Source organism: Hemitrygon akajei, chromosome 3, assembly GCF_048418815.1.
Source record: "Hemitrygon akajei chromosome 3, sHemAka1.3, whole genome shotgun sequence".
Taxonomy (NCBI): Eukaryota; Metazoa; Chordata; class Chondrichthyes; order Myliobatiformes; family Dasyatidae; genus Hemitrygon; species Hemitrygon akajei.
Genome location: NC_133126.1, coordinates 118,837,330 through 118,864,963, shown reverse-complemented (window position 1 = coordinate 118,864,963; position 27,634 = coordinate 118,837,330). Strand labels below are relative to the sequence as shown.

The 27,634-nt window shown below is 42.2% G+C and overlaps 1 protein-coding gene across 1 annotated transcript in view; it reads left to right on the top strand.

The window, feature by feature from the left end:
- The window catches only part of LOC140725332 (uncharacterized), a 348,409-nt gene that overhangs the window by 140,811 nt on the left and 179,964 nt on the right, over nucleotides 1–27,634 (top strand). The window contains exons 7-11 of the mRNA XM_073040660.1: nucleotides 7,983–8,148; nucleotides 9,507–9,613; nucleotides 14,128–14,355; nucleotides 22,886–22,982; nucleotides 27,462–27,560. Coding sequence (XP_072896761.1) covers nucleotides 7,983–8,148; nucleotides 9,507–9,613; nucleotides 14,128–14,355; nucleotides 22,886–22,982; nucleotides 27,462–27,560 — 697 coding nt within the window. The remainder of the gene's footprint in view (nucleotides 1–7,982; nucleotides 8,149–9,506; nucleotides 9,614–14,127; nucleotides 14,356–22,885; nucleotides 22,983–27,461; nucleotides 27,561–27,634) is intronic.

The following is a 27,634-nucleotide window of genomic DNA, read 5'->3' as shown; positions in this document are numbered from 1 at the left end:
TCTTGAGTTAAGTCTGCTGTCATATGTTTCTCATTGACATACAGGGTAGATGGTTTTCCCTCTATCGGGGATTCTCAATGCAGGTGCAGTACACAATGTCACCTTTAAAATTTGAAGCACTTTCAGTTGCTCTTCATTAAGAGCTACGGGGTCATCTGACCACTTATAGTCCTTCTGCAGATTGTTGAGTGGTTGATGGATCTTCCACTACCTTACCAAAACATTGATTAGCAATGGTTTCATCTTCAGTCCTGTGTGTCTTCATTCCCTTGGACTTTATTGGAGCAAGGTGTGATATACCTGTCAATCATATCATTTCATTCCTGTCACCCTCATTTGAATCATTCGGGACCCCTAAACTTAGTCGCCATATAAGAATAGTTACCCTGAGTGAGCTGCAGAGATCACTGGCTGCAACTGGAGATGAAGTTCATGGCTTGACAATCTCTAAGGTCTTGCACAAAAAGGATATTTATGGAAGAATGGCAAAGGAGTAGCCCTGGCTAAAGAAAAAAACAAGCCTGTCCTTTCCCATAAAGACTTAGAAAAGCCTCATTAAGATGATCCTGTAAAGATGTTGAAGCAAGTCTTGTGGTTGGATGAGATTAAAGTGGAGCTTTTTAGCCTCAATACTAAGCAGTGTGTGTGGCGTAAATCTAATATTGCACATCAGCCAGGTAACACCATCCCTACTGTAAAGTATGATGGAGATAACATCACGCTATGGGATGACTTTCAGCAGGAGGGACTAGATATCTGGTTAGGATCGATGGGAATACAGGGATGCCCTGGACAAGTCCTAGTAGTCTCTGCCAGAGAACTTAAACTGGGGAGGAAGCTGGTTTTACAGCAGAACGTCAACCTAAAGCATGTTGCCTGAGCAACCATGAAGTGCCTTCAAATGAAGAAAATTGATGTCCTTGAGTGGTCCAGTCAGAGTCCTGAGCTTAACCCAATCAACCATCTCTGGCAAGACCTCAGGATGGCTGTTCACCATTTCTCCCCAAGTAACCTTGTACAGCTTGAGCAAATTAGCAGGGAGGAATGGGTAAATCTTGCTCCATCAAGTTGTGCAAAGCTAAAAGACACTTATCAAAAAAGACTATTGGCTCTTAATATCTATGAGAGGTGGTTCAACCAAGTATAAAGCAAAGGGGGATGAATACTTTTGAACTGGTGACATTTCAGATTTGAAATTTTGGTTTCTCATGCTTTAAAATTTTCCCTGTTTTTGAGCTCTACTGTGAAAAAAAAGCATGTGATTCACAAATAAAAATTCCCAGTTAAATTGTTTAATGTCGCTGGTTGTAATACTCATTTAGGTGAATCAATGACTGGGGTCTGAATACTTTTACAAGGCACTATATACAAGAACTACTTAAAATACAAACAAGTAATTAATTACTAAACTGCAACACCACATTTGGCCTGGTTAGACTCCATTTGCCATTTCTACACACATATCTGCAGCTGATCTATATCCTGTTATATTCTTTGCCAATCTCCTATGCTATTCACAACACCACCAATCTTTGTATCATCTGTAAGCTTGCTAACCCACTCAACAACATTCTCATCCAGGTCATTTATATACATTACAAACAGCTGACATCCCAGCACAGATCCCTGTGGAACATCAATGATCACAGATGTCCAGCAAGAGTGAATCCCTTCAACCACTACTCTCTGTCTTCTATCAGCAAGCCAGTTCTGAATCCAAATGGCTAATTCGCCATGGATCCCATGCATTGTAATCTTCTGGATGAGCCTTCCATGAGGGACTTTGTCAAAAACCTTACTAAAATCCATATAGACAACATCCTCTACTCTACCTTCATCTGCTACCCCCATCATCTCATCAAAAAACTCAATTAATTTAATAAGACATGACTTCCTTGTACTTCCAAGTGCTCATAAATCCTATCTGTAAGAATGCTGTCCAGTAACTTCCCTACCACAGGTATGAGACTCACCTGTCTATAGTTTCCAGGATAACCCCTGGTTGCCTTCTTGAATAATGGAAAAAACATTAGCTTCTCACCAGATTTCTGGGACTTCACCTGTGGCTAGAGAAGACACAAAGTTATTGGTCAAGGCCACAACAGTCTCATCTCTTGCCTCTCACAATAAGCTGGGGCATATCCCATCAGACTCTGGGGACTTATCCATCTTAATGATCTTTAAGAGACTCAACACTATCTCGTCTTTTGCCTCAAAATCCTGGCATATTAACAACAAGACTCTGATCTCTCTATCCTCCATTTCCTCCTCCTTGATAAATACTACTGTAAAATACTCACCCATATCCACTGCATCCAAGCAAATACTCCCCCCTTTATTCTTGAATGGCTCTAACCTCCCTGGTTATCCACTTGCTTTTGATGTATGTATAGGTGATTGGGATTCTCTTTAAATCCTACTTGCATTACACGTAAAACTTTGACAAACTTCTATAGATGTGTGGTGGAGAGTATACTGACTGGGTGCATCACAGCCTCGTATACAAACACCAATACTGTTGAACAGAAAGTCTTACAAAAAGTCATGAATACAGCCGAGCCTATCACAGTTAAAGCCCTCCTACTGAACACCTCTACACAGAGCGTTGTTGCAGGAAAACAGCTATCATCACCAGGGAACCCCACCAGCCAGGTTATGCTCTCTTCTGATTGCTGCTGTCAGGGAAAAGGTGAAGGAGCCTCAAGACTCACACCACCAGATTCAGGAACAGTTATTACCGTTCAAATATCAGGCTCTTGACCTGGAGGGTATAACTTGCACTCAATTTTACTTGACCCTTCACATTAGGCAGAAAATGGTGTTGGGTAGACTGATGGGACTGAAGGCTGATAAATCCCCAGGGCCTGATGGTCTGCATTCCAGGGTACTTAAGGAGGTGGCTCTAGAAATTGTGGATGCATTGGTAATCATTTTCCAATGTTCTATAGATTCAGGATCAGTTCCTGAGGATTGGAGGGTAGCTAATGTTATCCCACTTTTTAAGAAAGGAGTGAGAGAGAAACAGGGAATTATAGACCAGTTAGCGTGACATCAGTGGTAGGAAAGTTGATAGAGTCAATTATTAAAGATGAAATAGCGGCACATTTAGATAGCAGTAACAGGATCGGTCCGAGTCAGCATGGATTTACAAAGGGGAAATCATGCTTGAGTAATCTTTGGAATTTTTTGAGGATGTAACTATGAAAACGGACAAGGGAGAGCCAGTGGATGTAGTGTACCTGGACTTTCAGAAAGCCTTTGATAAGGTCCCACATAGGAGATTAGTGGGCAAAATTAGAGCACATGGTATTGGTGGTAGGGTACTAACAAGGATAGAAAATTTGTTGGCAGACAGGAAACAAAGAGTAGGGATTAGCGGGTCCTTTTCAGAATAGCAGGCAGTGACTAGTGGGGTACCGCAAGGCTCGGTGCTGGGACCACAGCTATTTACAATATACATTAATGATTTAGATGAAGGGATTAAAAGTAACATTATCAAATTTGCAGATGACACAAAGTTGGATGGCAGTGTGAAAAATGAGGCAGATGTTAGGAGAATGCAGGTGACTTGGACAGGTTGGGTGAGTGGGCAGATGCATGGCAGCTGCAGTTTAATGTGGATAAATGTGAGGTTATCCACTTTGGTGGCAAGAACAGGAAGGCAGATTACTATCTGAATGGTGTCAAGTTAGGAAAAGGGGAAGTACAATGAGATCTAGGTGTTCTTGTACATCAGTCACTTAAAGTAAGCATGCAGGTACAGTAGGCAGTGAAGAAAGCTAATGGCATGTGGCCTTCATAACAAGGGGAGTTGAGTATAGGAGCAAAGAGGTCCTTTTGCAGTTGTACAGGGCCCTGGTGAGACCACACCTCGAGTATTGTGTTCAGTTTTGGTCTCCAAATTTGAGGAAGGACATTTTTGCTATTGAGGGAGTGCAGCGTAGGTTCACGAGGTTAATTCCCAGGATGGTGGGACTGTCATATATTGAAAGATTGGAGCAACTGGGCTTGTATACACTGGAATTTAGAAGGATGAGAGGGTATCTGATTGAAATATATAAGATTATTAAGGGATTGGACACGCTAGAGGCAGGAAACATGTTCCCGATGTTGGGGGAGTCCAGAACCAGAGGCCACAGTTTAAGAATAAGGTGTAGGCCATTTAGAACGGAGTTGAGGAAAAACTTTTTCACCCAGAGAGTTGTGGATCTATGGAATGCTCTGCCTCAGAAGGCGGTGGAGGCCAATTCGCTGGATGCTTTCAAGAAAGAGTTAGGTAGAGCTCTTAAAGATAACGGAATCAAGGGATATGGGGAGAAGGCAGGAATGGGGTACTGATTGTAGTTGATCAGCCATGATCACAGTGATGGTGGTGCTGGCTCAAAGGGCTGAATGGTCTACTCCTGCACCTATTGTCTATTGTTTATTATCATCCAGATGGTTGACGTAGATGACAAACACACTGGACCCAGCACCGATTCCTGCGGCACTCCACTAGAGACAGGTCTCCAGTCAGAGAGGCAACCATCCACTACCACTTCTCTCATAAAGGAAATGCCTAATCCAATTTATTAACTGATTTTGAATGGCAAGCGACTAAACCTTCCTGATCAACCTCCCGCGAGGGACCTTGTCAAACACCTTGCTGAAGTCCATGTTGACAACATCCATTGCCTTGCTTTCTTCTACTTTCCTGGTCATTTGCCTGAAAACCCATAACTTGGTTAAACACAACCTACCACACACAAAGCCATGCTGACTATCCCTAATCATTTCCTGTCTATCCAAATACTCATATATCCAGTCCCTTAGAATACCTTGCAATAATTTCCCACTACAGATGTCAGGCTCACCGCCTTATAATTTCCGGGTTTATTTTTAGAGCCTTCCTTAAACAGTGGAAGATTAGCTCCCCTCCAGTCCTCCTGTACCTCACTTTTCACAAAGTATGATTTAGATATCTCTTCTACTGCCCCAGCAAATTCTGCACTTACCTCACACAGGGTCCAAGGGAACACTTTGGCAAGTCCTGGGAATTATTTATTAACCCTAATTTGTGTCAAGACAGCAAATAACTCCTCCTCTGTAATCTGTATAGGGTCCGTGACATCACTGCTGTTTTGCCTCACTTCTATACAGTCTGGGTCGATTTCCCAAGTAAAGCCAGATGCAAAAATTCCATTTGAGATCTCCCCCATCTCTTTTGGCTCCACACATGGATTACCATTCTGATCTTCCAGAGGACTGGTTTTATCCCTTGTAATCCTTTTTTCTGTTAACATGTCTGTGGAAGCCCTTATATTCTTCTTTACTTTGTCTGCTAGAGAAAGCTCCTGCCTTCTTTTAGCCCTCCCGATTTCTTTCTTAAGTGTTCTCTTGCATTTCTTATACTCTTCAAGAACTTCATTTTTTTCATGCCTGCCTGAACATGCTGTGCCCCTTTTTTTTCTTAACTGGGGCCTCAATATCTCTCGAAAATCAAGGTTTCTTAAACCTGTTGGCTTTGCCTTTTATTCTGACAGGCATATACAAGCTTTGTACTCTCAAAATTTCACTTTTGAAGACCTTCCACTTGTCAAGTACACCTTTGCCAGAAAACAGCCTGTTCCATTCCACATTTCCCAGATCCTTTCAGATACCATCAAAATTGGCTTTTCTCCAAGTTAGAATCTCAACCCAACGACCAGACCTATCCTTTTCCATAATTACCATGAAACTAATGACATTATGATCACCAGATTCAGTGTTCCCCTACATAAACTTCTGTCACCTGCCTTGTCTCATTCCCTGATGGCAGATCAAGTATTGCACACTCTCTCATTGGGACTTTAATATATTGATTAAGGAAACTTTCCTGAACACATTTGACAAACTCTTATCCTTCCTGGTCCTTTTACACTCACAATGGGAGTCCCAGTCAGTATGTGGAAAGTTAAAATCACCAACTATCACAACATTATGTTCCTTGCAACAGTCTGCAATCTCTCTGCAAATTTGTTTTTCTATCTCCCCTGGACTGTTGTGTGGTTTATAATATGGCCCCATTCATGTGGTCATACCTTTTTATTTCTCATTTCTATGCATAAAGCCTCATGGACGAGTTCTCCAGTCACTCCTGACTGAGCACTGCTGTGACATTTTCCCTGAGTTGTAACACCACTCCCCACCCTTTAATCACTCCCACTTTATCACCTCTTTTCCTTTTCTTTCTTGACTAAATTCATCATATCTCAACATCCAAGGTTCTCTTATCTTGCCATTCTTGTCTTTTCTTCTGGCTGGAATGTACCTGTCCTGTACTCTGTACTTCGTTGGATATGGACTTGCCCAAAAACAGCTGTTCCCATTTAACTCTCTCTAGCTAATGTTTTCATAATTTAATCAGTTTTCAATCTATGTCAATATATGACCACCACCCTGCATTGCAGTGCGCTTTAATTTTACGCACCAACTTTTTATGCTGGACCTTACCTTCTGGATGTCAAGTGTACTTTGTCACTTTTCTTCCTTCATTTTTTTAAATGGTCACATATTAACAGTTTGCAAATCTTCATTTCCATTTGAGGTGTGCATTCTGACTTTGCAAATTGCATTGATCATTTTCAAGTGTGCTGCTATCTCATCCTGTATGATAGGCTGTAGCATTTCCCTTTCACTGATGTTAAGCAAACCACTTTCTAGATTCTTGTTCTCCATCTTGCTCCTTTTTAAATAATGTTGTTATCTTTGCCATCTTCCAATCTGCAAGAACTCTAGAAGGTAATTGCATCCACTATTTCCATTGATACATTATTTATTACATTGGGATGTGAATCATAAGGCTGTGAGGATTTAGATTAGCAGAGAGATGCAGCATAGAACCAGTTCCTTCTACTAATCAAGTCCACATTGATTGTCTCCACTTTTATACACTGTTCCGACATTGTTCCCTTTTTTAGCAACTCAGCCTAGATTCTGCCACTCAACTACACACTAAGGCAATTTACAATGACTAAATAACCCGTCTTTGTGATGTGGGAGGCTTGGGTAAAACCGTGCAGTCGCAGGGAAAATGTACAAACTCTACACAGGAGACACCTGACTACAGGACTAAATCTGGGCTCTGCGGCTATGAAGCTGTAAGCTACTCACTGTGTTACCCCTCTCAGGCTTTCATTGCCATTGATTTCTCCAGCACTGTTTCTTACCGATATAACTTCCTTTATTTAGTTCCTTATTTTTGTTAGATTCTTGGTCCCTAACATTTCAGGAGAGTCATGTTGTGGTGTCTTCAGTGAAACCTAAGAGCACATGGTGGTAGAGTGACAACAGGAGCAAATCTTTTGAACCTTGCAGTCAGTAAGGCAATGGCTGATCTACCTACACAACAGGCCCTTGCAATGTCTCTTGATCAAGTATCTGCTCCCTGATTTATATTGGCTTACTGCTAAGTGTCTGAATGTAAAATTCTCAGTTTCTTCAAAGTTACCACTGCCCATTTATCTCCAATCCATTCTTAAAACTTACCAAAATAGTTTGCACTTCTCTAAATACTGCCTTCTAACATGCCCGGATATATTAAACTTAGCACTGGGTTCTGCATTTTTACTGATAAGGTCTTGGCTCTGGAGTTCCATCCTTAACCTTTCCCTTAAAATGCTCCATAAAATCCTTTTTTTTTCAAATTTGATCTTCATGTTGATGATGCTGCAGAGATAGAATGAGCTGTCAAAGAGAAAGTAGTGAGACGGGTACAATTAGATCACTTTAAAGACATTTGGGCAGGTACTTAGCTAGAAAAAGCTTTAAGGGATATGGGACAAATATGGGAAAATGAGACCAGTTTAGATGTTAGGATGAAGAGCCTGTTTTCATTAATTCTATCTTTTGTGATCTTGGTGACAAATGTTATTTTAGTAAGAGCTCCTGATTCATTAAGTTACAGTTGCGATGGTAATACAGTGCTGACCTGATCCCTGTCATTTTTATTTTTCCCGAGACAGAGGCAGCAGCCTTTCCCAAGTCAACGCCATGCTGCGGGAACAACTGGAACAGGCCAATGCAGCCAATCAGAGACTCAGTGAGGACATCCACAAGATCACAGCTGACTTTGGCAAGGCTAGGAATGAACTGGAGCATAAAGGAATGAAGCAGCGATGGGGGCAGGAGGTACAGTCATGTCACAGTATCTCATTGGTGAACCACTTTATGCTTTTTCATTCTTGCTCGCATAAAACCACAAAGCAAAATCGTAGTATTGGCGGGCACTCCTGTGTAAAAGGTGTCACAGTATGAATTCAAGCTAGCACTTAACACAATAAAACTAACCCCTCCCCCACCTTTTATTTTTGGCATCTTCCCCCTTCTATTTCAGTCCTGAAGAAGGGTCTCGGCCTAAAACCTCAACTGTTTTATTCATTTCCACAGATGCTGCTTGACCTGCTGAGTTCCTCCAGTGTTTTGTGTGTGTTGCTTTGGATTTCCAACATCTGAAGACTTTCTCGTGTTTACAATAGAACTCCATTCATTTATTAGGCTCAGGTCCTTTCTGATGCCAGACCTGCCAGTTTTCTGTATTATCACATGTTATCTCACAACAGTCCAAAAATCTTTTGATCCACTGTTTTTTATTAAAGACAATAGAAATGATTTGATGAACAGAGGTAATATGAAGGGAGCACAGGAAATAGACCGAGTGAATTTAGGCGTGTAGGAACCAAGGCTGTAGTATGGAAACTGGATCCCCACTGAAAATAAGGGCAGTGGGGTCCAGTGAGTGGCAGGGATATCAGGTCCTGGTGACTGGGTGGAAGTGAGGCAACCGGGGCCTGTGAGTGGAAGGGAGTGTATGAAATAAGGTCCTGACGAGTGGAAGGAAGTAGGGGAAATGAGGCCCAGTGAGTGGAAAGGCAGTGCGGACCAGAGTCCCAGTGAGTAGAAGGAATTGTGGGAACTGGGGCCCCTGTATGGAAGAAGGTGTTGGAACTGTGGGAAAAGCTTTAGACAGACCGTGTGAATGTGAGAGTATGGTAGAAATTGGCAGCAGAGGTGATGAGATTTATCTTGGCTTCTGGTGAAATTTGATGGAGTCATATCCAGGCTGAATGTGTAGGCAGTAGCCATTAGTATTCCAGACATGATAACTTTCTAATAAAGCCTATGGATATCCAAGTGTCCTTTTTGCCCATGTGAAATAGGCAAATTCCCTCCTTCACTTTCCCGTTAACTTTCCTGTCATTCCTATTCCGGGAGATCCAGTTTGAATATTTAAACATGACCAACAATGTGCTTGTACGAAAATATTACAGGACTGAAATGTACTGGAAAATTATTTAAACTATTTATTTTGGGTCTTAGATGTTCTGATTGTACTTTGTGCTGTCCTGTAGTTTTGGTGCTCATCACTGTATTTGTTGTTGTTCTTATTATTACCCTGTGTACTGTTTAGTCTGAACTTCATCCGAGCAAGGAATTCCATTGCATATTGGTGTGTATGACAGAAACTAATCTGAATCTGCTTCTTTCAGATGCATGGCTCCCGTCTGACTGGCAGTCACGGCAAGCTGTTGACTCTGTGGAGGCAGGTGGCTGGGGTGCGCGGTGACCTCACAGATCTGAAGAGCGGGATGGAGCAGTAAGTACAGTCAGTGGGTAGCTGGGACATCGCATATTGATAGCTCAAAGATCAACACAACATGAGTTCCTTCCTAATTTAGAGCACCGAGTCAAAGAGAGATACAGCATGTAAACAGTCCTTCAGCCAAGCATGTATTTACACTATTCCTACACGAATAACTTTTTATTTCCCCAACATTCCTACCCACCTTTACCAGACTCCACTGTCCACCCACTCGGGGAAATTTTCCCAGGCATTTAACCTACCAGCAAATATGCCTTCATGATGTAGGAGGAGACCAGAGAACCCAGGGAAACTCACACAGTCACAGGGAGATCTCGCAAACTCCACTTAGGCAGCACTCGAGGTCAGGATTATTCTTGGGTCTCTGGCAATGTGAGGCAACGGCTCCATTAGCTGCGTCATTTGTCAACCACTCTTTAACACTGGGGTAGTTAGCATTGCATTCTGGCGGCCATTAGTTAGCGCAACAGAACACTTCATGATAGGAACGTAGAAAATTTTTTTTTGTATCAGGTTGTGTCTGACAATGATGAGTGTGACCAATTTAAGAGTTTCTGAGAAAGGTCTTTATCGTGCTGATCTTGGGGCAGGTAGACTATTCTCACAAACACCAATACTTGATTCCCGCAAGTATTTCCTCCAAATCTTCGGTGGCTGAACCTGCACAATTACTGTCAGAACCAGGGCAGGATGTGACACACTTTATTGTGGGCCCTTTACATAAGAGAACAATAATAAGCTGGAGATACGTTAAGAAAGTCCGTACTTGGTCAGGATGCATACTGTGGTAGGTAGATCGGAATTGCTACCTGGTTCACCTGGCATCCTGGTTGTTACAGGATGTAATAATAGCGAAATTGTGGCCATCAGTCTGTATCAGTTAGTTTACCACGAACAAGGCCAGGGAAATCAAATTGATGCTTACTTTGAAAACCGTTTGTTTTGTTTTCTCTAAGCATGAGGTATCAATCAAATTATACACTGCTTTTACAACATTAATATTTATGAACTAAATTGAGTTTTAATTAATCAATACCAACACCATCTACCTTCCCCCTAGATACCTGCTCTATGAATTTACCACCGATTCAGTGGTGTCTTTTCTGGAAATCGGTCAAATTTATTCTAAAAATAGACTTCTTCTGGAGTTCTGGCAGATGAAACAGAAAAATAGATTATATTTACATAGCCCGGCTCTCTGCTTCTTTCTGGACAACAGACCCAACCAGTTCCCCTCCAGCACCCTCACTCTCAGCAATTACTCTTTTGACTCCTCACTCTTTCTCGAAACCAAAGGTGTAGCCATGGGCTCGGGCATGGGCCTGTGCCATGTCTGCCATCTTGCCGGCTGCATAGAACGGTCTATGTTCCAAGTCTACACTGGTAGTGCTCCCTAACCTTTTCTCTGCTACATTTGTTTCTGGATAATCCAATTGCTTTACAAACAATGTACTTTTAAAGTGTAATCATGACTGTAACATAGGAAAAACAGCAGACAGTTTCTACAGAGTTAACTACCATCAGTACCAATATCATAGCAACCCCCAAATAGTCTGATTGTTAGTAATGCCAGTGGAATGGTAACATCTGGGTAAAGCACAGGGGATCTCTTCCCATATTTCTTGAACAGGATATTTCACGTGTATTTGGGAGAGCATTTGGCTTCACGTCTCTTTGATGAGATGTAACTCTGACAATGCTGTACTGCAGGGAGCCAGGTGATCTGAATTCTAAACCTTCTGACTTAGAGACAAAATGGCAGCCAAACTAAGGAAGGCTGATTGATTATAATTATCATTTGAGCCCTTAAGTTTACTTCAGAGTGCATTCAGATCACTTCTGAATTTTCTCTTTCCAAATGACAACATGTTGGATTTGTAAATTCCAAACCATTGTCTCAAACACTTGATATATCTTTAATGTATGTTTGTTAGGCCTTAACAGTGAAAATGCAGGCACTGGTACTAAATTTAGTACATCTGTTTCATTGCTTAATACAGTGGATTCTGGTTAATTGAAACATATCATGACCAGTACATTTTGACCCAATTAAACAGCTGCCCCAAGTAGCCAAAGTTCCATGAAAATAGTTAAAAAGGTATAAAAAAGACAAACAGAGAAACAAATTATGTATTTATATGAAATGCAGAATAAATTAGAACACCACTAATAGTACTACAGTGCTATAAAAGTGTGAATTAATCCCTGATAATTATGGACAGAGAAAATTCATCCAGTGTATGCAATGAAGAAAATAAGCACAGACACCTAGTTCAGATAATGGACTAAACACAAAGTACACTACAGATGGAACGCAGCAGGCCAGGCAGCATCTATAGGGAGAAGCGCTTCTCCCTGTAGATGCTGCCTGGCCTGCTGCATTCCACCAGCATTTTGTGTGTGTTGTTGTTTGAATTTCCAGCATCTGCAGATTTCCTCGTGTACACTGTAGATGCTGTGATCAAATCAAGATGTACAAAAAAGCTGGATGAACTCAGCAGATCGGGCAGCATCCGTTGAAAGAAGCAGTCAATGTTTTGGGTCGAGACCCTTCTATACTGGTACTGCTCCCCAACTTTTCCTTCGATACATTGACGACTACATTGGTGCTGCTTCCTGCACCCATGCTGAGCTCGTCAATTTCATTGACTTTGCCTCTAACTTTCACCCAGCCCTCAAATTCACTTGGTCCATCTCGGACACTTCTCTCTTCTTTCTCGATCTCTCGGTCTCCATCTCTGGAGATAGACTGTCCACTGACATCTTCTATAAACCCACTGACTCTCATAACTACCTTGATTATACCTCTTCCCACCCTGCCAAATGCAAAAATTCTATTCCCTATTCCCAGTTCCTCCATCTCCGCCGCATCTGCTCCAAGGATGAGGCTTTCCGTTCCAGGACATCCCAAATGTCCTCTTTCTTTAAGAATCGTGGTTTCCCTTCTGCCGTCATCAATGATGCCCTCACCCGCATCTCCTCCATTTCCCGCACTTCAGCCCTCACCCCATCCTCCTGTCACCACAACAGGGACCGTGTCCCCCTTGTCCTCACCTATCACCCCACCAGCCTCCAGATCCTGCATATTATCCTCCGCAACTTCCGCCACCTTCAACAGGACCCCACCACTAAGCACATCTTTCCCTCTCTACACCTCTTTGCTTTTCGCAGGGATCGTTCCCTCCGCGACTGCCTGGTCCACACGTCCCTCCCCACAGATCTCCCACCTGGCACATATCCCTGCAAGCATAAGTGCTACACCTATCCCTACACCTCCTCTCTTACCACCATTCAGGGCTCCAAACAGTCCTTCCAGGTGAGGCAACACTTCACTTGTGAGTCTGTTGGGGTCATCTATTGCGGCCTCCTCTACATCAGCGAGACCCAATGCAGATTGGGGGACCGCTTTGTCGAGCACCTACACTCCATCCGCCACAACAGACAGGATCTCCCGGTTGCCACTCACTTCAACTCTCCCTCTCATTCCCATTCGGATATGTCCATACATGGTCTCCTCTACTGCCATGATGAGGCCAAACTTCGGTTGGAGGAACAACATCTCATATTCCGTCTGGGTAGTCTCCAGCCCCTTGGTAGGAACATTGAATTCTCCAACTTCCGGTAATTCCCTCCCTCTCCCTTCCCCCATCCGACTTTCACTCTGTCTCCTCTTCTAGCTGCCTATCACCTCTCTCATGACTCTGCCTTCTTCTATTACTCATAGTGCTTTCCCCTTAAGACTCCTTCTTCACCTCCTCCTGCCTATCCCCTCCCTGCTTCCCCTCCCCCACCCCTTGATCTTTCCTCTGATTGGTTTTCCACCCTCCCCCCACCTTCTTTATAGGGCCCTTGCCCCCTCCTTCTTTAGTCCTGACGAAGGGTCTCGACCCGAAACGTTGACTGCTTCTTTCAACGGATGCTGCCCGACCTGCTGAGTTCATTCAAATAACGGACTGTCGTCATACAATGCTATCGACAATTGCATCCTACAAATCATCATTTTCATCGTCGAACTATTCAAATTCTTCATAGCTCCTAACTTACTGAAGTAGTGAAATGGTTTCAATTTTACTCCCGGCTGTTTCTGGCATCTCCAAGCTGAATGCTTGAAACTGCAGACAGCAGCACTATTCAGAGTTGTCTTATTGCTTAATTCTTGCCTAAATTAACTGAGATTTCAATACAAATATATGCAAATAAACCTTTTTAAAATGTTTTCACTTTAAGCATGGTGCATCTAACAGCCATGCAAGTGCCCGTGACTGACACTAGTTAGAATCTGTTCGGAAATAGTCTCCTGCTGCAATTAAGTGGCATAGTGTCCCAAATAAACAAAGAAAAACCCAGACATTTTATCAATCAGTTTTGTCCCAAATAAGCAGCTGTCCTAATTAACTGAATGTCAATTAACTGAAATCCACTGTACTAATATATCGGTTACTGATGTGTTCTAATAGGTGCAAGGTGATTGAGTGTGTGTCCATGTTAATTTGATCCACTATCCCCAGAAATCTTATGGAGCTAAATGCTGATATCGTCCAAACAACTCAACGTCTACAGTCTGCATGCCTGAAACTAGACTCCAACTTGCATCTGCCTCAGAGCAGTGCCACTTCGGCACTGGAGAAGTACACCGTGCAAAATAGCCGACTCGAACAGCAGCTCCGCAGCAAGGTCAGAGAGATGATTCAAATGCAGAGCAAGTGCGATGTGGAAAAAGCAGAACTTCATGCAAGGTAATTGGCTGCAACACTACTGCAAGAAAAAAGCACTGAGTGCAACATTCTGCTGTTTGGGCAGTGGGTGCCAATTTGGTCTTGATGCACAAATGCAGGTGTGTTGCACGAGTGTAGCCATTGCAAAGAGTGACAGCATATGTAACAGTAACAGTGCATGCACTGGGATAATTAAGAATAGGTGTTTTGCAACATGAGTTGGTGTCCAGTTCACTTCCCAATAGGAGCTCAGAGATGCAGCCAGGAGCATGTAGTCAACATGCATAGAGGATCCTTCTACTGCTTCTGCAAGCAGGTCCTGCCAGACACCCACAACCTCCTCACTGCTGTGGAGCAAGGCTGGACTTTCTTCACCAGTGATTGCAATGATCACACTAACCATCAGCTTCAGGTATTTTGAGGATGGAACACAGTTTGCCATATTTGGCTATGTTTGGAGAAGTCACAGGCACTTTCTGTTCTGAGGGAGTGAAGACCATGTCTTTGTCTTTTGGCAGAGATCAGCCTGCAGATTTACTAACTGTCAAGCTCCTTGATAAAGTACGGTTCAATTGACTGCACATAGTCGAGGTGCCCTGTATAAATTCTGAGATGAGCCACAGCTAGAGTGACCTTCATGCTTACCACAAGGCTCGTCACTCCATTTCAGAAACCACAAGCATGAATGCCATCCGGTGATGGGTCAGACTGTGGGCATGCCCCCATGTTTGGACCACCCTGGAGAAACTTTACAATATTTAGCAGATTTTGTTTCAAGACTTATTACAATCTACATCCCCTTCACAGGGCATCAACATTTGACCATAGCTGTGAGCAGGAAGATTGGAGACAAGATGTTCTCGATTTGACCAATCGGATTATGCAGTTGATTAGCACAACCCCATTTCCTCATTTCATTGAGATCCTCCTATCTCCCTCTGATGCTGATCCTCACAGCTTGACTGTGGTGCAAGTTAAAGCTGCAGGATGATAAATATTATTCTGAGATCTCTCATGCATTCCCTGCCTTCCTTTGCCTTTCCAGTGCTTTCCTGTAGGATTTCCTGGTGACTGCAGGTGCTACAATAGAATGACTTTGAGCATCTCTGGCTTTTGGTGATATCTTCTCACCATGGCAACAGGACCTTGGGCGATCAGATCAAAGTGGCAGTAGCATGTGCACAGCCAGTAACTGAGAAAGCCGCCTCAGGATCTCAATCATCCTTTTGGGGCAGCTGCCAGACTGCCTTGGCTACAAACCTCTTTGATATCTAGTAGTCAGGCCAATGAAATCGGAAGTCCAGTCTTTTATTCAACTGTCTAGATATTGGGTCGCTTCTACTTGCATTGCAATGGGGTTTGTGGGGCTGGGGTAACCTTAGTGGTGATTGGGTATTGGTCACTTTTGTACAATTTGATACACCTAAGAGGCTTGTTGGGCTATTTTCAAGAACAAAGGAAGTCAACGACATTGTCTAGAACTGGAACCAGATGACATAAGGATAGTAGATACATTTCAAAAGGATGTCACTGCAATGTCATAGAGTAATACAACATGGAAGCAGGGCCTTCACCCTCACTGCCCTGTTTAGTGTCTACTAAGCTAGCCCTGTTTGGCCACAATTTCCCCATATTTCTCTATACCTCTGTTATCCATAACTTATCCAAATTTATTTTAAAATTTGTTATTGTCACTGTCTCAGCCCTTTCCCTTAGAGCTCATTCCACATCTACACCCTCCTCTGCATTAAGCAGTTGCTCCTCTCATCCCTTTTAAACATTTTACCTCTCACATTATACCTATACTCTCCCTAGATATGTCCATCATGTCTTATACATCTCTGTTAGGTCATTCTTCAATATCATATGATCCAAGGAACAAAGTTCTATCCAGTCCAAACTCTCACTTTTGCGAAGTCTCTAGAGTCCTGGTAGCATCCTTGTAAATCTTCTCTGCATCCTTTCCAGTTTAATGATGACTTTCTGATAACAGTGCAACCAAAATCTGTGCACAATATATCAAGTGCTCCTCTTTCCAGCCACATCCTAAAGACCTGCAGTTTGACAGGTTAACTGGCTGTTCTAAATTACCCCTTAGTGTTGCTTTAATCACAGGGTATGTGAGAGAGTATAAGCTGTTTGAGTATATTGAAACATTGTAGGAGGAATGAGATTAATGGGATTTTTCCTCTAGAAGCTAGCATTGATATGATGGGCCAAGTGGCCTCCTGTGGTGCAGTAAATAAGATAATGCGAAAGAGTTGCTGACAGTTCAGATGCCTTCCATGTTTATTGCATTGACTTTGAACAGTTGCAGATCTGTCCATATTGATCTTATAGTATCACGTAACATCAATTACCTCATGTGAAGATAGTCGGACTAAAATTATCTGGCACCTATGCAAATGCACTTTCTCCAGCTGGACTTCTGGAATCAAAGCAGGAAGCAGCCCAGGCGTACCATGGCACAACATCCCAGCCCATCAACTAATTCAATGCAGACCAGCAATCAAAACCAGAATCAGGCGTTTTATTGATTCACAAGTGAGGACATTAAGCGATCCCAAAATGTGATCTTATCAAACTACTTACAATATATCTCAATTGAGTGCAGGAATTGTGGCAATTATCAACGTAGAATTCAAAATGAGCCCTACTATGGAGAGTATTGAAAAAATGTTTATAAACTCAAAAACAGAACATAAAACAAAATGTTCTGTCATTAATACAATTCAGTGAAACCAGATGACCTCAGCAAATTTTGCTTTGTGTAATGGTGGACTAGAGACGATATCAAATCAGCAGCCAATTTTACGTCTCTTTTCATTTTTGCTCATACGAACTCCATAGGGGGAAAATAACATGGAAATATTATGATGTGCTGCCACCTCTTTATCATCTATCATAGGCTGATACATACAAAGTCCATTAGAGTGTACTGGGAGAGAGAGGTCACTAAAGTGGAGCTTTCTATCTTATAAGGCCAGTATGTCTAACATCTGTGAAAGGATTTTGAAGGTTAAAAAATATATGCACATAGAAAGATAGTTGATAGGGGTAGTCAGCATGGCTTTGTTCATGGGAAATCATATCACAAACTTAATTGTTTTGATGAAGTGACCAAGAAAGCTGATGAAGGCAGGATGGTAGGCATGATTTAGATGGAATTTACTCAATGAGCCATTTTTAATGGGATCCCACCACCAAACACACCTTTACCCACAACCCCCACCTCCCACTCTCTGCTTTCCTCAAGAATTGCTCCCTGTGATTCCCTTGTCCATTCACCCACACCCCCCCCCCACTAATCTCCCTCCCTGCAAGCAACGTAAATGCTACCCTACCCATGCAACTCCTTCCAGGTGAGGCAACACTTCGCCTGTGAATCTGTTGGGGTCATCTGTAGTATCTGGTGCTCCTGATGTGGCTTCCCAGTTGTACAGAATGCTAGTGAGACTGCGGTTGGAACATTGTGTTCAGTTTCAGCAGTCCTACAATAAGATTGTTATTATTAAACTGGAAACAGTGCAGAAAAAGTTTACAAGGATGCTGTCAGGACTTGAGGGTCCAAGCTATTGGGAAAGGTTGGAGAAGTTAGGACTTTATTTCTTAGAGCATAGGAGACTTAGAGGTCAAGAACTAGTGTGCAAATCTGGAAGTGTTTCAGATTTCTGGAACATTGGGATATTTTCTGGTATGACATGTACAAAAACGATGAGTTAAACCTGAACTTGAGAGGGATCAAGCAGATTTGCTAGAGCTCTTGGGGAGGATTTAAACGAGTTTGGCGGGGGTTGTGGGGGAATCTAAGTGATAGGTCAGAGGATGGGGCAGATTCTGTGCAGGGAGATGCAGCATGCAGATAGTCTGAGGAAAGGTAGGCAATTAAAGGGTAAAATTGCAAACAGTGGGATGGGTTGAACTGTGTCTATTTTAATGCAAGACGTATCAGGAACACGGGCTGATGAACAGAGCATGGAACAGTACATGGAACTAAGATGCTGTGGTCATTACAGAGACTTGGTTGTCACAAGGGCAGGAATGGCTGCTGGATGTTCTGGAGTTTAGATGTTTGAAAAGGAACAGGGAGAGAAGCAAAAGAGGTGGGGGACTGACATTGCTAACAGGGATTTTATCACTGCCGAAAGGGAGGATGTCATAGAAGGATTGTCTACTGAATAAGTAAGGGTAGATTTACGATAGAGGAAGGGAGCACTTACTCTATTGAGAGTATTCTATAGCTCTCCCAATCCTCCTTAGCAACAGAAGTACTGAAGAAAGATCAGGAAGCAGTTTTTGGAAAGGTACAAAAATAATTGGGTTGCTGCGATGGGGTCTTTAACTTATCTAATATTGATTGGCACTGCCTTAGTGCAAAATGCTTGAATGGGGCGGAATTTATTAGATGTATCCCAAAAGGATCCCTGACTCAATACGTCGACAAGCTGGCCAGAGGAAAGGCCATATTGGACTTGGTGCTAACAATGAAGCAGTTCAGGTGTCAGATCTCTCAGTGGGTGAGCGTTTTGGAAACAGTGACCACAACTCCCTGATCTATACCATACCCTTGGAAAGGGGTAGGAGCAGGCAGTATGGGGAAGTATTTAATTGGGAGAGACAAAAATATTAGGCAGGTACTGGGGAGTATAAATTGGGAACAAATGTATTAAGGGAAATGCACTACAGAAATGTGGAGGTTGTTTAGGGAGCACTTGGTGGGGGTTCTCTATGGGTTTGTTTCATTGAGGTAGGGAAAGGATGGTAGGGTGAAGGAACAATGGATGACAAGAAATGTGGAACATTTAGTCAAGAGGAAGAAAGAAGCTTATCTGAGATTTAGGAAGAAATGATTAGACAGGGCTCTAGAGTTACAGGAGAGCTAAGAGGGAGCTGAAGAGTAGATTTAAGAGAAGTAGAAGGAGATATCAGAAGGCATTGGGGAGTAGGATTAAGGAAAACCCCGAAGTGTTCTACACATCTGTGAGGAACAGAAGGATGGCCAGATTGAGGGTAGCAGTGATCAGAGATGGAGGAAACATGGGCCTAGAGTCATAGGAGGTAAGGGGCATCCTGAATGGGTATTTTGCTTCGGTATTCACCAGTGAAAGGGACCTTATCATTTGTGAGGTCAGCATAAAACAGGCTGATATGCTAGAACATGTCACCATTAAGAAAGAGGATGTTCTAGGAAAAATATTAGGATATCCTGAGGCCAAACAGGATATACCCAGGGTACTATGGGATTCAAAGGAAGAGTTGGCAATGATCTTTGCATCCTCACTCGCCACAGGAGTAGTACCAGATGAATGAAGAATGTCAAATGCTATTACAAACAAGAAAAAATCCACAGATGCTGGAAATCCAAGCAACACACACAAAGTGCTGGAGCAGGCCAGGCAGCATCTATGGAAAAGAGTACAGTCAAGCTTTCAACCCGAAACCCTTTGGCAGGACTGACAAATGTTATTCCTTTGTCAAGAAAGGGAGTAAGGATAAACCTAAGAATTATAGACCAATGAGTCTTACTTCCAGTGCTGGGCAAATTATTGGAAAAAAATTTTAGAGATAGCATTTACAAGTATTTGGAGAAGCATAGTTTGATTACGGATAGTCAGCCAGGCTTTGTGAAGGGCACATCATGCCTCACAAGGCTGACTGAATTCTTTGAGGATATGACAAAGCACATCGATGAATGTAGAGCAGTGGAAGTAGTCTATATGGATTTTAGTAAGGCATTCCCTATGGTAGTTCCCCATTGCAGTTCCCTATGGTAGGCTTATTGAGAATGTCAGGTACATGAGATCCAGAGGGACTTGGCTGTGTGGATATAGAATTGGTTTGTCCATAGAAGGCAGAGGGTGGTAGTAGCTGAAGAGTATTTTGCCTGGGGGTCAGTGACCAGTGATGATCTGCAAGGATCTGGTGTGGGACCCCCTGTTCTTTGTGATTTTTATAACTAATGCGGATAAGGAAATGAAAGGGTGGGTTAGTAAGTTTGCAGACTGCATGAAGGTTGGTGGGGTTGCAGATAGTATGGAGAGTTGTAGGTTGGAATGGGACTTTGACAGGCTGCAGAACTTGGCTGTGAAATGGCAGATGGAGTTCAACCTAGAAAAGTGTGAAGTAATTAATTTTGGATGGTCAAATTTGAAGGCAGAATAAAGGATTAATGGCAGGATTCTTGGGAGTGTGAAGGAACAGAGAGACCTTGGGGTCCACGTCCATTGATCCCTCAAACTTGCTGCGTAAGCTCATAGGGTTGTTAAGACAGTGTATGGTGTGTTGGTCTTTGTTATTTCAGGGATTGAGTTAAAGACTCATGAGGTAATATTACAGCTCTATAAAGCCTTGGTTAGACCTTTGGAATATTGTGTTAATTCATCACTTCATTATAGGAAGGATGTGGAAGCTTTCTAGAGGCTGCAGAGGATATTTAATAGGATTCTGCCTGGATTAGAGGGCATGTGCTATGAAGGTATGTTGAGCGAGTAAGGGTTTTTCTCTTTGGAGTGAAGGAGGATATGAGGTAATTTGATAGAGGTGTACAGGGTGATAAAAGGAATATATAGATGGATAACCAGAAACTTCACCTTGACGAAATGAGTAATAAAGGGGGGCATCATTTTAAGGAAGGAAAACACAGAGGGGGATGTCAGAAGTAGGTTCTTTACACAGTGAGTGGTTGGTGCATGGAACACCCTGCCAGGGTTGGTAGCAGAGGCAGATACTTTACGGGCATTTAAGAAACTCTCAGATAGGCACATGGATGAAAGAAAATTGGTGGGCTATTGAAGAGGAAAGGTAGATTAGTTAAGAGATTGCCACAGCATAGTGGGCTACAGGGCCTGTACCTTGCTATAATGGTAAACAGGCAGGGCAAGGAAATGGAACAAAGGCTTCATCCTTCAGAGAGCTCACATTGAATCAGTAACATTGTTTGGTGCTGTAAGATTCCCATTATTCATTTACCATAGGTTCCAACATAGAGAGAGGCCATTCAGGCTATTGAATTTATGCCAACTCACAAAGCAATCACATTCCCCCCACAACATTCCCTGGTAAGTTATTTCCCAATATTCTCACCAAGCCCCCAAGATTCTACCACTTTTCTACATACAAAGGGACAATTTAGAGTGGCCAATTAATTGACCAGTTAGCAGTCGTTTTGGATGTAGGAGCTCCTAGGGGAAACCTATGTGGTCCCACGCAGTCTCCAAACAGCTAGTAATGGAGGTTAGAATTGAACCCAGGTCACTAAAATTGTGAAGTAACTACTGTACTAGCTGAGCCTCAGTACCACAGAGTATTGTTTACATTTGCCAGGAATTGGAGAGAGTACATGTTCATGGTTTCCACTATTTGCCAACTTAACACACTGGGAATTTCTTTATATTGCCATTGTCATCACAGAACACAGAGAGCCATATCAAAAAGAAGAGTCTGAAATATTATTTCTGGGGACTTTGGCCCAATTTGTGACAATACTGGTGTGTTCAGTATCGGTTCCAGCTTTGAGGTTGTTTAATAGTGGTATTGTGATTTTGCACCACTAGAGGGCCTCACAGAGCTGATTGATTGGGGGAGTCCCCGCACCGGAAGAAGCTGGCAAGTCAATAATTCAGTGAATTCCAGAGGCTACACTACCCAGGCAATTAGAAACCCAACACTGCATTTCCTGAATTTAGTTCCAATGTCTCCAGGTGCTCTCCCAGTTTTTTGGTCATGTTCCAGACCAAAAATGGGTAGATCCTAGTTGCAACAACTTTATGTAAAGTGGAAACTACTGGAAATGCTCAGCAGGCCAGGCAACATATGTGGAAAGAGAAATATAGTTAAGGAGTTAGGTCAAAAACTCTTCATTATAACTATTGAAAACCTTCTGAACATTTCTGGAGCTTTCCATTTTTATTTAAATTTCCAGTGTCTGCCATCTCATGATTTTCAATCTACATGTATGTACCATTTTAACAGGGGCCACAAGGGTTCAGTAAGTTTACAAATCCTCGGAAACGATGCATCAGAAAGTTGACAAGGATGATGCTAGGGTTAGGGTCCCTTATTTACTTGGGGAAGTTGGAGTTTGTCTTCAGGCAGAGATGATGAGGGAAAATTTTTAAAAAGGTGTTAAACACTTGACAGATTTTGGTAAGAGTAAAGGACATGAAGCTGTCTCCTCAGTTTTGGGGACTGGGTTTTGGACAGCTGGCAAAAAAAATCAGTGAAGAAAGCACTGAAGGACACAGTGAATTGGAGCATAATGGCACAGTGTACATTGCTGGAGGATTCAATGGCATCTTTTGAAAGAACAAGATAAATATTTGAAAAGCACTAGCTCCAAGTCAATTGGAGGATGTGGGCTGATTGGATCATCTTTTTAAATGCTGGTCCATACCAGTGTCCTCTCTCTGCAGTTTTGTGTAAGAAAAGTTAGAGGATTTCCAGCCCCTGATCTAACTTTAAGAGGTTACTTCACTTTACCTGAACCAGGAGCAGCTTCTTTTTGGTTCAATGTGCCTTATGTCCTTTCTAGTATTCTGCATTTTTATTTCAGGATTAACGAGTTATCTGTTGCATTGGAGAGACTCAAAATACAGAATGCAGAGAAGGAGCGAACTATCACCTCACTCAACCGTACCCTGGAGAAGTTGGTAGGTGTGGCTGCCATGTCTTGTCACTAAGCTGATGAGGTGAGATATGATAAATCAACACAGGAAGACAAGAAGAGGATGAGGCTGTTCAACACTTAAGATTCATTTCTAAAAAGCTTATGCCCAAAATCCTTCCAGAAAATTATGGGGCTGCAATATTAGTGCAGGGACATTGGTAAAGAAAGAAGACAAACTAATTAAGTTCTCAGCTTTAATGGTATAGTACAATGTAGTACCGCAAGGAGATATGGCAAGGATATATAAGTTTTGCTTAGAGCACTGTATGTCTCTGAGTTCTTTGTCATTAAAGATATGCACAGCTTCGTCCAATCAAAGGAAACAATTTTAAAAATCCTGCTCACCTGAGAATTTTTATATGGGCAAATGATGTTATATTTCTTGCTAATTTTCATTTGAAATTAATCCCATCATGGTGCCTGACCCAATTATTTTTTGTGTTGTTTTGAAGGACTTCACAGAAAAGACAATGGAACAGCAATGGCAGGTATTCTTGGGAATAATGCACAAGGTGCAAAATCAGTTCATCCCCCAGAGAAGGAAGGATTCAAAGGGGGGAAAGTGGCCTCAGTGGTTGACAAAGGAAGTCAGAGACTGCATAGCATTAAAAAAAAAGGAAATATGATAGAGCTAAGGTGAGTGGGAGGACAGATGATTGGGAAGTTTTTAAGGAACAAGAGAACTTAACTAAAAAGACAATACGGGGAGAAAAAATGAGGTACGAACGCAAGCTAGCCAGGAATATAAAGGAAGATAGCAAAAGCTTTTTTAGGTATGTGAAGAGAAAGAAGATAGTTAAGAACAATGTTAGGCCCTTGAAGAATGAATTGGGTGAAATTGTTATGGGAAACAGAGAAATGGCAGAAGAATTTAATGAGTACTTTAGATCTGTTTTCACTAAGGAAGACACAAGCAATCTCCCAGATGTATGGATGGGCCAAGGACATAGGGTAACAGAGGAAATGAAACAGATTGACATTCGGAGGGAAACAGTGATGAGGAGACTGATGGGACTGAAGGCTGACAAATCCCCAGGTCCAGATGGTCTGCACCCTAGGGTACTAAAGGAGGTGGCCCTGGAAATTGCAGATGCATTGGTAATCATTTTCCAATGTTCCTTAGATTCAGGATCAGTTCCTGAGGATTGGAAAATGGCTAATGTTATCCCACTTTTTAAGAAAGGAGGGAGGGAGAAAACAGAGAACTATCGACCTGTCAGCCTGACATCGGTGGTGGGAAAGATGCTAGAGTCCATTATTAAGGATGAAATAGTGGCATATCTAGATAGCAGTGATAGGATTGGGCCGAGCCAACATGGATTTACCAAGGGTAAATCATGCTTGACTAATCTGTTGGAGTTTTTCGAGGATGTAAACAGGAAGTTAGACGGGGGAGATCCAGTGGATGTAGTGTACCTCGATTTTCAGAAGGCATTTGATAAGGTCCCACATAGAAGATTGGTGGGTAAAATCAAAGCTCAGGGCATCGGGGGGAAGGCATTGACATGGATAGAAAACTGGTTGGCAGATAGAAAGCAAAGGGTAGCGGTGAATGGGTGTTTCTCGGAATGGCAGGTGGTGACTAGTGGGGTGCCACAGGGCTCGGTGTTGGGACCACAGCTGTTTACCATTTACGTTAACGATTTGGATGAAGGCATAGAAAATAACATCAGCAAATTTGCTGATGATACTAAGCTGGGTGGCAGTGTGACATGTGATGAGGATGTTAGGAGAATTCAGGGTGACTTGGATAGGCTGAGTGAGTGGGCAGATACTTGGCAGATGGCATTTAATGTGAATAAGTGTGAGGTTATCCACTTTGGGAGTAAGAACAGGAAGGCAGATTATTATCTGAACGGTATAGAGTTGGATAAGGGAGTAATACAAAGAGATCTCGGAGTCCTTGTTCATCAGTCACTGAAGGTGAATGAGCAAGTGCAGCAGGCAGTGAAGAAGGCTAATGGAATGTTGGCCTTTATTACAAAAGGAATTGAGTACAAGAGCAAGGAAATCCTCTTGCATTTGTACAGAGCCCTGGTGAGACCACACCTGGAGTATTGTGTACAGTTTTGGTCTCCAGGGTTAAGGAAGGACATCCTGGCTGTAGAGGAAGTGCAGCATAGATTCACGAGGTTAATTCCTGGGATGTCTGGACTGTCTTACGCAGAGAGGTTAGAGAGACTGGGCTTGTACACGCTGGAATTAAGGAGATTGAGAGGGGATCTGATTGAAACATATAAGATTATTAAGGGATTGGACAAGATAGAGGCAGGAAATATGTTCCAGATGCTGGGAGAGTCTAGTACCAGAGGGCATGGTTTGAGAATAAGGGGTAGGTCATTTAGGACAGAGTTAAGGAAAAACTTCTTCTCCCAGAGAGTTGTGGGGGTCTGGAATGCACTGCCTCGGAAGGTAGTGGAGGCCAATTCTCTGGATGCTTTCAAGAAGGAGCTAGATAGGTATCTTATGGATAGGGGAATCAAGGGATATGGGAACAAGGCAGGAACCGGGTATTGATAGTAATTGATCAGCCATGATCTCAAAATGGCGGTGCAGGCTCAAAGGGCCGAATGGTCTACTTCTGCACCTATTGTCAATTGTCTATTGTCTATTGTCTAATCATGGTTCAGTTTGCCCTGGTGGTAGGATGTTTTGAAAAGATTTTAGTAATGGATCACATTGAAGGACGTTCTTTATATCTGAACTACTATCCATTGCACATAATAGAATGACTGCCATCATCATAATAGAAGAGTCTAAAAGATAGATACTGGAATATTTATTTCTGGTTATAAATGGCAGGCTATTAATATTGTGACTTGGAAGTATGCGATAAAGTTAGCACCCATTGTGGCAGGTCTGCTAAACTCTGGGAATCTGATGACCAACCTTTAGCTAAGGCTGGTCAACTTTCTGGAGGTACAGTTTCATCAAACAGCAGTTGAGATCATTGTAACATGCGCTGATAGTGTAAATCAGTCGATGATCAGTCAACTATTCTTCATCCTAACTGACATCAATGGAAAGGAAAATAGGGTGTGGTATCCAATTGACTAGCTATATTGATGTTGACAATTTAAAGTTAAAATTATAGCCTAGCTCTGAAAGAGAGATACGGTAACAAGATGATTTGTCCCACCATTTGGTCCTTCTGTTTGTGTACGTTTTGAGAGATTTTCCAATAGACCTTCCATGTGATTTCTATTGATGATCCATTATATTGTACAGGATGTAATATCACAGAACTCAGTGTCCTGTTAATTAATTGTTGCAACCCACATCCAGTTAAATTCCTGATGAAGTATCAGGTGTTGGGTCCTGAAGAACGGTTTCAGCCCGAAACATCGACAGTTTATTCATTTCCATAGATGCTGCATGACCTGCTGAGTTCCTCCAGCATTTTGTGTGTGTTGCTCTGGTTAAATTAGCCCAGTTACTTGCCCAATTTCATCTTGAGGCAAGAGAATTTTCCATTTGCAGTGTTTTATACCATTGATATCTTACATGCACCAAATGTAATCATTTATTCCTGCAAGCAGTACGAGTGTGGCAGTTCAGGTCAATGTTTGTGTCCGTCTCTTACTGCCCTCTGAAACGAGTGTCTTGTTGGGATGTTGCTGTTGTCTGTAGTCACATATAGAGCAGTTAGGAATGGAACCAAGTACAACAGGGAACCTAACTCACTCCTGGGTCATTATTCTGATTTATTGGCCCAATGGATACAATAATTTCTCTTTATATCCCCACATGCCTGAATCTGCACCTGTTCTGTTGGAGCATTCGCCATTCCTTGACCTATCTCTATCAGTAATGTTTCCTAAGTTATTACTTTTATTTCTTCTGCCACAAATTCTGGCCAACTAACAAGAGTAGATTGTGTGGATTACATAGCCCCAGGTTTAATTCCATTTGGTGACTAATTGAGTAATCTCAGTGAGTATTGGAAATTGGCTTCTAAAACTGAGTCGGGGTGTGAAGAGGAAATAAAATCCATTTCTGATCAAAGGCTGGAAAAAAATATTCATGTGTTGTTTCAAGAACAAAAACTGGTTTGATCCTTAGTTTTTCTAAGGTAGAGCAGCAAGCAGGAGTTAAACCCCCAGTAAGAGCAAAGAGTATAAGGAGAGGAGTTTTTAAATGGATGAATCTAGATTCTTCTTATTTTTTTGGAATAAAATTATCCTTGTTTTCAATTATATTGCCAAGATATGTCTAAAGTTTGCTTTCATAAACCAAAGCTGTTGCTAATGGAAAAAAAACAGATTTTTACTCCATGTTCTTACTGCAATTATACATGTTGTTGGAATTTTCTGCAGTTTTTCTGAGCTGAACAAACACTTGTCAACCCTCATCGTGGAATTTTAATTAGAAGTTGGAGAAGGAAACATTTGTCACTGCTCCAACTTTTTACAGAATTTCTTTGCTGGGTTTGGATTGCTAATTGATTCTTGACTGCTAACAGGAATCGGGTACAATTGAAGTTACAAGTGAATCCCAGGAGAACGAAGCCCTCAGGACTGAGATAGAATCCTTACATCAAACCTTACACAACATTGCTCAGGTACAAAATAAAATGGATCAATGCATGAGAGCGATCTGTTGGTCTGTTCTTCAAAAATGTGCTGGTTTAATAGG